This window comes from Centroberyx affinis, unplaced genomic scaffold (assembly GCF_046629955.1).
Source record: "Centroberyx affinis isolate AG114_WGS23_722 - 3 ecotype Tasmania unplaced genomic scaffold, CSIRO-AGI_Caff_v1 ptg000843l_1, whole genome shotgun sequence".
NCBI lineage: Eukaryota > Metazoa > Chordata > Actinopteri > Beryciformes > Berycidae > Centroberyx > Centroberyx affinis.
Genome location: NW_027279439.1, coordinates 69911 through 83058, shown reverse-complemented (window position 1 = coordinate 83058; position 13148 = coordinate 69911). Strand labels below are relative to the sequence as shown.

The 13148-nt window shown below is 43.7% G+C and overlaps 1 protein-coding gene across 1 annotated transcript in view; it reads right to left on the bottom strand.

Moving 5' to 3' along the window:
- Positions 1-13148, bottom strand: part of LOC139645321 (serine/threonine-protein kinase WNK2-like) — a 46199-nt gene that overhangs the window by 26751 nt on the left and 6300 nt on the right. The window contains exons 3-5 of the mRNA XM_071521012.1: positions 1775-1947; positions 1277-1497; positions 1016-1173 (exon numbers count right to left, since the gene is read on the bottom strand). Coding sequence (XP_071377113.1) covers positions 1016-1173; positions 1277-1497; positions 1775-1947 — 552 coding nt within the window. The remainder of the gene's footprint in view (positions 1-1015; positions 1174-1276; positions 1498-1774; positions 1948-13148) is intronic.

The window sequence follows — 13148 nt, the reverse complement described above, 5'->3', positions numbered from 1 at the left end:
TGGACTCCCTCCGTGAGTCCATATGGCCCATTAGATTCTTCACTCGTGTCAAGGAATTCAAGGCTGTGCAATAAGGTCCCATCTAGCTGAAGTCAACAAAGCAAACCCTTTACTCTAAAAAGCAGCATTTCCAATTAAAAACTGACTGGACTACTATGTTATCAAGCAACATTATAGGAATGCTATGGGCAGTTCTGTGATACACAACATAGCCCACCTCCTGCCATACCACCAACAGAACAATACTGCACTAAATTCAGACTTTGTCGTCAGGACCATGACTTCGGTATAAAGACTCATACAAAGTTAAACCTATAGTAATACATTTTACAGTCACAAAATATTTAAAAAAAATCTCTGACCGTACCATGCCCCGTCTCACTAAAGGCTCACTAAGCATAGCCCTGAATTATAGAAAAATGTACGTATGCATGCACACAAGAGTCACAAGACTTGCATCACATTTCCTCTGCACACATGGTAACATTCATATGGAACTAATACCTTTACGGTCATATTGATGCTCAGTTTTCCCACTACTGCTAAGTTAATAACATTCGCAAAAAGAGTTGTAATTGTGCATTTTGTGCAAGATAATTGATTTTTTAGTTGTCTGCAAGATAATAAAGCAATTTATTTGTGGTATATTGTCACAGCGCTGATGAAATCAGAAGTGCTTATATTACAGTTTGCTTATCGTAGGGAAATGTTGGTGGAGATGGTGTGCATATTAAGAATTCTATTCCAAAACAATGTATATCCACTTTGGAAATAAAGTTAATTATTCAATATCATCATTATTCAATATTAATTATTCAATATGTCAAAAATATAGAAGATCCAGTTTGTGTTATAATTTTGTCAACAAGGGATTTATAAGTTATAAGTTGCCTACTGTCCATAAGAAGTCTCAGAATTAGTTTAATTTTGTGCCATCATTATCTTTGTGAGAGTAGGTGACATTTGTTTTCAAATATCTTATTTTTGAAAGATTATGTACAGCAGCTAGACTCACACTAGTGACTTTGCGGTAGATCTGAGCAGCGTTCTGACACTCGGAGTAGGGGTATTCAGAGGTGGCCATCTCTAGCATACACATTCCAAAGGCGTAGACATCCACAGCCTCATCATAGTGCTCCTCATACATCTCTGGAGCCATGAACTCTGGGGTGCCTGCAGAGAGAGAGCCCAATAGGCATGTCATTTTCTTCGAACTGTAAGGACCATAAAATTGCCAGGCTGCATCTTGAATTGTGCAGTTGCCAGAGTCTCCTACCTATGACACTCTTGGCAAAGGAAGCCCTCTTGAGTGTTGCCAGTCCCAGATCCCCTATCTTGACTGACCCTGTAGGTCCAGTGATGAAGATGTTATCACATTTGAGGTCTCTGTGGATGATGGGAGGGGTCCTGGTATGGAGAAAGTGGAGGCCCTTCAGGATCTGTCTGCACCAGCTCCTCAGCACCTTGGGCTTCATCACCTTGAAACGCTTTAGATAGCTGTCGGGAGGAGAAAGCCACACACACGCACATTATCTGACAAGCAGAAGAGTTGCACAGTATATTCTCAATTAAAGTCTAAAATAAGTCAACCTCTCTGATGCATAAGTTATGTTGTAAGTTACGTCTCCTTGTAAAAATCTTTAAATGGCGCCAATAGTGAGTTGATGCGATTTTGAATGTTTTCTTTGCACTCAGGAACAAATATGCAGTTGTGTGTACGTTTATTGTTTCTCAGACAATGTTTTGCCTTTCATCTTCATCACCGAACACTCACGTTTTCAGTGTTCCTGACGTCATGAGCTCCGTTACCAGAACGATGCACTTCTTCCCTTTGAGGGGCGACTCCCAAAAGTCATAGAAGCGGACAATGTTCGGATGCTGGAGGCCTTTCAACATCTCCGCCTCCTCCTTGAAGCGCTGACGTTCCACTTTTGACAGCTTACGATCCTAGGGGAAAGAGGGGGAGGGGGAAGAAAGAGGGAGAGAGAACAGGATAGAGAGATAATAAATATTTAGCAGTTGATAGACAGTGTTGGGAGATGCTTGTAATGGCACGTTTGCTTTTCAAGAACTACCAGATGGAACAGGCCTTCACCTACTAGGCTATTTCCTTGATTTTGTTTATTTGTGCATATGTGTGAGCTAGTGGGAGAAAGAGAGAGCGAGAGAGAGATTACTATCTGTCTTTGAGCCATATACACATCTCTAATTGGATCATATGTAATATCACAGCTGATGACAGCCAGCAGTGTGTGCACCTGGGAAGAATCCAGGGCAGTGGCTTCCTCGAGCAATAACAAGAGGCAGCCTAGATATTATGCATATTGTGCATGCGTGTGTTTGAGTAATTCAAAGTGTGGTACCAGTAAGATATGATTTGTCACAAGTTTTGCACAGCCTCAATTTATCCAGAAACACAGAGGCCGTGAGTGTACCCCTATGCGAGGAGAGAAGAAGGGGTGACAACCACGGCGGTCCCAAGGGGAGCACAACCTCACGCATCCATGTGGTCACACCCACCACACTCTGCAGCAAAAGGTTACAGTTCATCGATCTCTCTCTCCGTCTTTCTCCATCTCCTTCACTTGCTTGCTCACTCTCGCCCACTCCCCTCTGCTCTCTTCCCCTCCCCCCATATCTGCAATCCTTCTCCCTCTCTGCACCCCTCGCACCAACCACTCCCTTCTCCATCCCCAAACATCCCCCACACACACACACACAGAAAAACATATCTTTAGTAACTGCTCCCTCTCAATCCCTTCCTCTCCAGCTCTCTATATCACTGACTCCGCTCTGAGGGGCACCTTGCTCTAGGTAGAGCCGATGGTTTCTTTACTGTGATTTCCATTTTTAAAACTCCAACAGCAAAAGCTTACGTAACACACACACACATACACTTGAACACACAGCACTAAGCATGGGCTGGAAGCATGGCCCCACCCCTCACAGAGACAGACGACATTAACGGTGGAATGTAATGAACACAACCTAGTGAGATCTAATCTATTTAATTATTCAACCACTGTGATCTCCCCGTGAGAAGGAAACAGCGAAACAAAAATTCAAAAATAAGTCTAAATGGCCTGAGAATTAACAATAAATAAAGATGTGCTCTGATGCAATGTGTTGCGGGCTGGAGTGATATGATGATAAAGCATGCCATGTGAGTGTGTGACATATCAGGTTTTGTGTGTAAGTGTGTGGGGGGTGGGGATTTTCACTGCACTCTTCTGAAGTCCTATGAATAATTCAGTTCTGCAGAGAGCCCATTCTACTGAGCAAAGCTGAGCTATGGAAGGCTGGGGCGGGCCAAGTCGGGCTGGGTTATCCCCAAGTGCACTTTGCTGCACAGGAGCAGCACAAGAACTGAAGTTTACCTGGAAGACAGGTCTAAAAATGGAGAGTGAGAAAGGAGGTGCACTGTTGAAAGTGAATTTTACCCTTGTGCACCGTAGGATCCCTCCCTTTAAGTGGCACTCAGCTCTTCTCCCTAGATTATTCCTTTTTCTTTCTTGCTCCCTCCCCCCTCATCATCCCCATTCTCATCTTTCAGGAATCCTGCTGCTTTTCCTAAATAACCCGCCTACCCCTACGGCACAGTGTTCCCCAAGTCCCAATCGTAGCCCCCCCTTCTCCATTTGTTCTCCCACTTCTGTTTTCCCTCTCAGCAGACATGGGGGCTCCTGCATAATTCAGGTGCCACATGTAGGCTCAGAGGTGTTGTGCACAGCGTGGCAAGATACACAGACAGACATACATGTATGCTGAGACATTAGAAGGACATGCATCTCCCCAAACACACATACAAAAACATACACACCACACAAATATCATGCCAAAAAGAATATCACAGATATATCAATATATCTGGCTCCTTCATTGCCTCATTGTTATTGTGAGGGATGTGAGCTTTCACAAGTATGACTCATTATTCTGTTACATTTAAATTGCCAGCAGTGCTGTAAATAGATCACCTAGTGTGTGTGTGCGCACGCATGTTTCCAGAATCTTATCAAGTGTGTGTTGTACATTTGGCTACAGAAAATGCACAGCTGGCCACAGTGGAGTGCGGAGCCACCCAGGCAAAGTTAAACACACACAGAACCGCCACACTGGGCAGCAGCCGCAGAAAAATGGATTGTGACATTAGCAGGAAGTAATCTATGAAACTATGCTCCACTCTGCTGCCACCCACTACATCTGTGTGCTGAACTCTATTAGTGCAACTGTTCTGGGGGCTCAGAGCAACAGAGACATCAGAATAAGATCTCTGGGAGGGAGCAAGTAACAGAGGCAGATATGCGCGGTAAAACTGGCAAACTCCATTGTTGTGGAGAGATGGCCATCAATGAATTTGAATGCTCAATTCCTATAGGATCTGTATATCTGTATAACTCAATGGGTAGACCATGGCACAAACACTACCTGGGCTTGGGGTTGGATTCGATCGTTTATGAGTGGTCATCTATGCTGCAGAATGTATGCACTCAAGATACTGTAAGGCACTTAGGATAACAGTGTTCACCAAATGGCACGTATTATTCATGAATACAACTCCTAATTAAGTCTAATTAGTCTTTTAATTAGGCTAATATCTATTGGCACTTGCTAAACAACTCCTTGTCTATGTTGACCTTCTAAGTGAAGCATAGGAGGATAAAGCTAAGTCTTGCAATGTAGTCAGCATCCCTTATCCAGCTAGAAGAGGCCCATCATTATTAGCTGTCAAAGTCATGCAGGGAGTAGAGGAAACATACATAGAGCCGGCAAACAGAGTGTCAAAAGTCCCTTGACAATGAGCATCCTTCAACTGAAATCCTTTCTAGAGGTTCCAGCTCTCCAACAGAAAAGACAGGTACTAACTGTACGCACTTCAAAGGCTTTATCAGTGAATGGGAATTTTATACTCGGAATAGAAGATAAAAAAAAACATGTTTTATGCTAAAACAAACACTGTGTGTTTACCCTTAGTGAGACTGGTATCCATTTCACAGAGAGAGAGAGATAGCCAGCTGGACAAAGCCCAGGCTCACACTCAGAGAACCTGTATGGTTGTGCGGTAAGAGGGGAGATAAAAACTTGGAAGGTGAATACACTGTTTCATTGACAGAATGGTGCATACTGAAAGTCTATGCAGTTTGTTCTTTCTGTTTAATAGAAAGTAGTGAAGTGCCATAGGGCTTGAGGGAGCATACAGTGGGGGTTTAGTGACCTATAGCAGGATGAGTGTTTACTCTTGGTCATCCACTAATAGAATCACACTGACCCTAGAGGGAGGGGTAGCTGTGGGGCTGGAGAATGTCAGGGAGGGCCATCTCTCTGGAACATCTATCAAAGGGACATATCCCACATAATGTTCAGCCGACTGACACACACACACACACACACACACACACACACACACACACACACACACGGGTGATAGATGTGTTCTCAGTCAGAGAAACCTTTATAAATACTGCTATGGAGCTGAAGAACTGTGGTTGTGTATTAACACTATCCCCATCTTTAATCATACTCAGCGAATGTACACACAGACATAGGTCCACACAAATTTCTTCCGTACAAACGTAATAAAAAGACGTCATTTACCAAGATGGATTCATCTCATCCCCGAAATCAAGAGTGTGAAGAATCTTATACATGGCTTTTAGCCTGCAAAGATGAAGACGCAGATTTCTGTATGCAGGGTTCTGCCTGGTTGGGCCACTTTCTTAAAAATGCAATTAATTCATGAAAAAAAAATGGCCATAGTAACACCAAAATGACTGAAAAATAAACAAAAGTAAATGACCAATTGTGAATTAATTTGAAATGTCTAAATTCCAACAACTGTGAAATTCAGCCCTTGTAGCATTTCTTCATAAATAAGCCCTCATAACCAACTGATTTTCTGCTTTTCTGTAAATGTAACCAGCAGTAATATGGAAAAAAAAAAAAAACATAAACCAGAAAGGAAATTCATGAGGCTGCTAAGTCTCTCCATTCATCAGTCTTACATTAATGCAACCTGATGAGGGGTTGTCAGCTACCCGCTTTTCCAACAAACAAGCTGGGTGCTGCCAGCTCAAGCCATGGTGTGTTGGCAATCATTGTTGGTGCCTTTACAAATCAGCCAGCTCGATCCGCCTTACTCAGAAATTGCAGACAAATTGTACAGGATTGACTCATTATTTTCCACCCAAGGAAACTTGCCTCTACGACAAAAGAAACTTTTGTCTTACTTTTTCCTTTGTAGCTCGAAGTAGCCGCCACCATGTCTGCTCCACTCAATTCTGAGTTGCTGGATCCCTAACAGAAAGGAGAGTGGGCAGTGCCAAAGCAGAGAGGTAAAGATAACAGGCTTGTTATCCATCCATCCATTTTCTAGCCACTTATCTGGGTCAGGGACGCTGTGGCAACAGGGCAAGAAGAGCAGCCCAGACGTCCTTTTCCCTACTGACTTCCTCCAGCTCCTCCTGGAGGATCCCCAGGCGGTCCTAGGCCAGCTGGGAGATGAAGTCCCTCCAGTGTGTCCTGGGCCTGCCCTGGGGTTTCCTCCCAGTCTCTCGTGCCTGGTACACCTCCAAAGGGAGGCATCAGGGGGACATCCTTACCAGGTGTCCGAACCACCCAGGCTTATTAGTGGGTGAGAAATCATAAGACCAGAAACTGTTTTTGGGCACTGGCCCAGTTGAGTCAATAAATGACCAATCGGCCCCAAGTCACAGTCCTTCTGGCCACGGGCCATTCATATTGTCAGCTCCTCCTAAAATGAATAGTCCTGCATCAGTGGATTTCCAACTGACCATCTAGACAAGCTCCTAATTCTCACAGACCCCCACTGAATACCATGACAAGAGCAGCAAATTGCAGAAGCCTAGCACCTAATATTCAAATCAAGTCAGTGAATCAGTAATAAAGAACAGAAACCAGGAAAGTAGACCTATCAGGAGAGTAACAACTTCAGCATTAATCCTAATTATGGCAGTTTAATTACATGCTCAGAAAAATCAATGGTCAACTTGGTCTTGCTCTCCAGCTTTGTGTTCCCAATTACTATTTCCTTTCTCCCCCATTAACCTAGCCACCTCCTGATCCTTGGTTAACAAGGAGCAGATTAGCAACATTTGGGCTTAGTTTCATTTAAATTCGAAGAACAATAGTCATAGTGTGACAGGGATTTACATTCAAACACACCTAGTCAACAACCTCTACTACAAAGCCTGGACAGCTAAACCCAGGATCCTCCAAATGTGTCACAACATTTAGCCTAGCTAAGGAGATTTAGAGATTAATGATGTAAAACAAACAAATTATAACTTGCCTCTGTTGAAATCATAAAGATATTCAAAGGCTATGTTATGTTCAACCTGCACAGATTTGCCCCCCACACACATACACACACACACACACACACACACACTCAGACCTGGCCATGTTGAAACCACATGAAACCTCAGGGCACTGAGGCCCCAGTACAACTTTGTAACACTGTGATAAAATACCCCAGGTCCAGTAGTAATGATAATGTGATACTTTATTGCTCCCATAAGGAAATTCTCTCTCTCACCCAAGGCCCCCACTCCAGGGAGGTCAGAGTGCTGGGGCAGTACAGAACAGCACCACTGGAGCTGGTAGAGATTCAGTGACTTGCTCAAAGACACTTCAGCAGGGTGGATGTTCGCCACCATGGGACTTGAACCCAAATTGTCTAGTTGAACGATGGTCTCTTTAAATCACTTAGACATCCTGCCACCCCCCAAAATATACCCTGCACCCATCCCCAATACCAGATCAGTATTGCAGCACTTCCACTGTGGCTGGGACAAAGGCTGGTGCAGGACAAACCATGAGCCAGCAGACTACTGCCAGCTGAATTGTGTCCCATCAGTCATGGATTGCAGGAGGATTTGGCCAGCAGCTTTGCCAGTCAGCCCGTTATCTCTATTTCAGTGTTACAGCCCTGCTATGCAGCCACTCTAAAGCCAAGCACTGCTGTAATTGGCACACTGGCATCCAGGGTGGCACAGTGAAATATTTAATACGAGGGCAAGCGGGTGCGACTGCGGCACTGAAAGGCCAAGAGCAGAGCAAACATGTACATGTATCATCTAGCTTTGACGAGAAGCCTGGAAGATAGGCACACCAAAAAACAAACGCATCACTCCAAAATAACAAGACTAGGATACTGTCATAGTAACTCTCAGACAACAATACTGTTACACCAATGCTATTTTCAGCCATACTAAGCCTACGGCTAAACAAGTGTTTTTCTGCTGGTTGGGTGTGTTAGGAGTTAGCTAAGAAAGAGGAGGGGAAGGAGATATGGAGAAGTTATAAGGAGGAGATCTCTGACAGACACAACCACAACCAGACACACCGCATTAAAAGGAGGGAAAAACAGGACAAAAAAGGAACATTATGTCACAGCTGCACTTCTATCTACATTCATCTATAACTGGCCCATGGCGAAAGGCACTTAGGCTTGGTGCTAATGCTTACTACATGGGTGTGAGTGTGTCTGGATGGATGTGACCGGGTCTGGTTTAGGGCATACAAACCTCCTATAAACCTCGTTCCTGTCACAGACTAAATGCGTAGGCTGACAAACAAGCAGTTCCTTTGACACACCGAGACAAAGCAACAAAAAATTGTGATTACTGGCTTTCCTCCTTTTGAAGACTAATTCTGCTTATGTAATGGCCCTGACAACTGCTGGGTCATGTTCCAACTGATTAGATCTGTGTGTCCAAGAGGGGGGGGGGGGCAGACAGAGATCCCAAGGTGTTCCAGTGTTTAGTGAGGGAATGCACAAGAGAGTGGGAAAAGCAGTCATTTTGGACACAAAATCCTAACAACATAGTCATGTTTCCATCAGATCCGGAGCAGGCAGACCCTCTACTAACCTCTCTCTAATGCATGGGCTTAGTCTACGCTTTGTCCAATGAGTGTGGATTAGGCCAGAGAAGAGGCCAAGTCTCTGAGAGCCAAAGTATCCTGATCCACACTGGCCTCTCTGCTGCTCCTCTCCAGTGGCCCTCTGCCACTAGGAGCACACATCACTGCCATACCAGCTTGCTAAAGATGAGGACTCTAGGAGGACCCACAGTGACTTCTTGGACTCTGTCCTCAGTTCTCTGATCTAATGAAGTTTAGAATCTCATTATTCAATATAAACAAAAATTATATTCAACTTCGACTCTTTCAAAGGATTGCTTTTAACGAGGGTTTGTCTGATTGACAGGACTGGCTGGGGTGGAACATCCGGCTAAGTGTTGCTGTTGATTCTCAGTGGTCAGCTCAGGTTCCGTCTAACGGGCCCAGAGTCCACACTGGAGTAACACAACACTAATACAAACCAAGCTATCAGCCAACCAATAGATAAGTCGATATGAGGACCACTTGGGCAGGAAACTAGTCAGCTACCTCACTGTGATCCTGGCTGTCTCAAGTCAGCAGCATAGACCTATCTAGGATGAATAGGCCACATTCCTCTTACCACCCATGTTCCACGGTGGACCAGCAGCAGCTTTATCCCGTGTGTCCAGCAAAACCTGAGGCACGACAGCTGGTGGTGACATCCTAAACACACAGTCCCGCACAGACACCAAACATCCATGCTTAATGATAACACACAAATACTCAGACCCATTGTAAAAACCATAGAGTAGCCAATAGAGTTAGCCGGGAATAGCTGTGGTGCTATGATACCCAGGTGGCCAATTCACCCATGTGGCTCTGGACTTGAGACAAATATTCACAAATGTGCGCAATGCCCATCTAAACGACTAAAACCTAATGAAGCCAGTGTGGACTGGTGCAAGCCAGAAAGTGAGTGTGTGGAGGGTGGGCAGTCTGAGGCATGTGACCCTGTTCCCACATCACTGATGGTAAGGTCTGAGACTGAGCCAGAGTTGCATGGTGTGCTGGGTAGAGATGTCCTGAGCTGAACTGGCCAGCCTAGCTACTCTCTCTCCCCCCTCTTTCCCATTTTATCAGCCGCTGCAGTGTGGGGGCACAGAGCCAGGGAGACAGCCTTGATTCAGCATAATACCCTCACCCAGACTAAACACCACACAGGCAACACACACACAAACAAAAACGATGAGTTGGATATGCTACATGTGTAACATGTACATCTATCCCATGGTAGCTAAAAAAATGAGCTCAGAATAAAGCAAGACCTAGTCAATTGGCCATTACTAAATCTTTTAGGAAATCTCCAACACTAGAGCACAACACAATACTTGTACATACATTTTCTTACACATGGGCCTGTCAACATGAATGTAAATACCAGCTTACAGTTAGACTTAGTCATAGGTGTCTCAGTCAGGCCACTCATTTATCACATCGAATTACGTAAATGGCTTAGTAATGTAGAGATCAACTAGCCTGTGTATTGAAAGTAACCCTTGTCTTCATACCACAGTGGCTAATTAGTGGGCCATAACAGGATACTGAGGTGTTCAAAGTTCGTACAAATAGCCTTCCTAAATTCCAAAAAGGATTACCAGTCCTAATGAACTATTATGACACCAACTACTGCTGGGGGTCTCAAAGGCTATTTAGCTAGTGCTACTGTTCAAGTATTCAAGATTCGACTGAGTGTAGTGCTGAAACGATTAGTCGTCTGACAGAAAATTAATCCATTATATTTGTGATAATCAATTAATCATTTTAGTAATTTATCAAGTAACAAGACTAAGAGTCTCACAGCCCCGCGACATTGAATTTTCAATCCTGCCGGGAATCGAATTCGGGTCTCCCGATGAGAGTCTGCAGTCTAACTCCCTGTGGCACACTTTCACCCACATGACCCATAAAGTGCTGAACAGAGCGAGCGAGCGACTGACAGTGCGATCCACAGAGCCCCTGCTGTCACAGGGCTAAAAACACCAAACATTTGAAATGAATAATTTAATTCATAAATAGCCAATCAATTAAATCTATATTATTTAATTATCTATGTAGCCTACTCATTTATTTATTTTAGCATTGCAAGGTGTGGCGTGTTCAATGAAATAAATATCTGTCAACTTCATCCATCAAAGTTAGTCAGCTGAATGATTTTCAATTGAATTATTAACGTGATTCTGAATTGAATTTGATAGAGACACTGGCTGCAGTCCCAATAGATTTCATGCCACAGAGGGATAAGCTAACAACTGAGTATAAATTAATAGCTTCCAAATGTTGCCCTGAGTTACTTTGGGAGGCAGCTAGCTTGATACAAGAGGCTGTTTCATGAATTGTCAAGCTTGATTCAGCAGGAATGTCAAAAGAGGGGTGTCAAGGCTGAGTAGTGTTACTGCTACAGCTCCTACTGTGTCATTTTGATTGGGTTTGCGAGTACGACATAATCAATGTCATAGTTAGAGAGGGCCAATATCATTGCAAATCTAAGAAATTGGAAGAATGACAAGTTGCTTCCATTTACTCTGCTAATGTGAATAAAAAATATCCAAGTAGACATTTGCCCTGAGCACCACCATTTTGAAGTAGGTATGAACAATCGATTCAAGTCCAACCACCAATCAAAAGTCAGAAGCTGTTGGAAGCCACCCATTGGCTTTGATGGATGAAGTTGACAGATATATTTATTTCATTGCACACACCAGATCTTGTCACACTGAAATAAATAAATTAATAAATGCTATGTATTTAATCATCTTTTTATTTATGTACCGAATTATTTAACAATACATATGCTTACCTTTTCCCTCAAATATCTGATCTAACAACCTTCTGGTCAGGCTTGGTTCTCTAACCATTTAAACTACCAGTGGTGTGTGTGTTCCCTGTGGTCTCTAAACAACAAAAACATGAGGGTTGACATAAGATATTTGCATGCAGCAAAAATCAACAGGAACACTTAAGCTGAAGAGTAACCTAACTTAACCTGTGCATCATGTGCTTACAGACAATGTGGGACTAATGGATGCCACACTGTCAGAGCAAGTATGCACGCCTGGTCATACCTTCTTCCGTGAGCCATGTTTCGACAGGCTAGACAGGATTTGGTTTCGCATCTCGGAGCTACATTGTTCAAATGGCTTTTCGTCACTATATGCAGCTACCCCTGGGAGGGAGAGGTGGGAGGAGGCGGGGAAGGCAGGCGCATTCTCAGGTGCACCGATATGCTAATGTAGCATACTTTTCTTTGCCTGGAATTCTGAGGCCGTGTTTGTGTGGCTCAGACTGTCACTCATGTTAGTCTCATGCTTCACTTAAATTAGCCTTTGCCCCACTTTACAAATCTCCAAACAGTGCAAAAATGCCTACATGACTCTGACAGGTAAGCCCAATAAAACTTAATTCCTGGTTGAGCCAAATGTAAAAAAAAATGAAAAATCCACAACACCTTTCAATAAACCAGGCCAGTGGCTGTCTCCACTGTTTTAGGCCTAGACCCCATTAACTAGGTATCTTCTGTGGCTCAGACAGGCTTGCCCTTCTTCCCTCAGGGTCCTTGGTTGGCTGAGTGACACAGGAGCTCAGGCATACCTGGAGATGGGGCCACTGATGAGGCCTTGCTAGTTATAGCCACTCGGTCTGCCTGGTCTTGCTTCCCTGGGCCTCTTAATGCTCAGTGGGCTGGAACCAATGACCCACTTGGACATTTCCAACTTGTTTTCCTTTTTCTGTCTCGGCAATCAAGGAGGAATTGTTGTTGTTAGCTGTACACATGTTAAAGGATAAGGCTGGTGTTTTTTAATGCATTGCTTACCATCAACAAAACCTATGAAAATAACAAAATCAACAATGCGTTTGCTCTACTCCCGTTACTTTCTGACTTCCCACGTACCGTTTTTAGCCGTCAACCCAGAAGTCATTGGCTCCAACTGTGAGCTAAAAACCTTGAAATACAGCTCACAAAGACATAGTTTCAATTTTAAAAATCACTAACTGTTACCACGAAAATCAGGCCGTTGTAGTTATTACCAAATCAAATTCAAATGGGAACAAATTCTTCATTAAGCCGGGGACTATTTGCGGTGCTACGGAACTAGGGTTGCAAAGGGGTGGAAAATTTCCGGTAAATTTCCGTAAAGTTTCCGGTAAATTTCCATGGGAAGTTAAGCTGGGGAATTTTGGAAATATTCCAAATTGGAAACTTTCCATGGGAATTATGGGAATTTATGGGAATTTATGGGAATTAACTG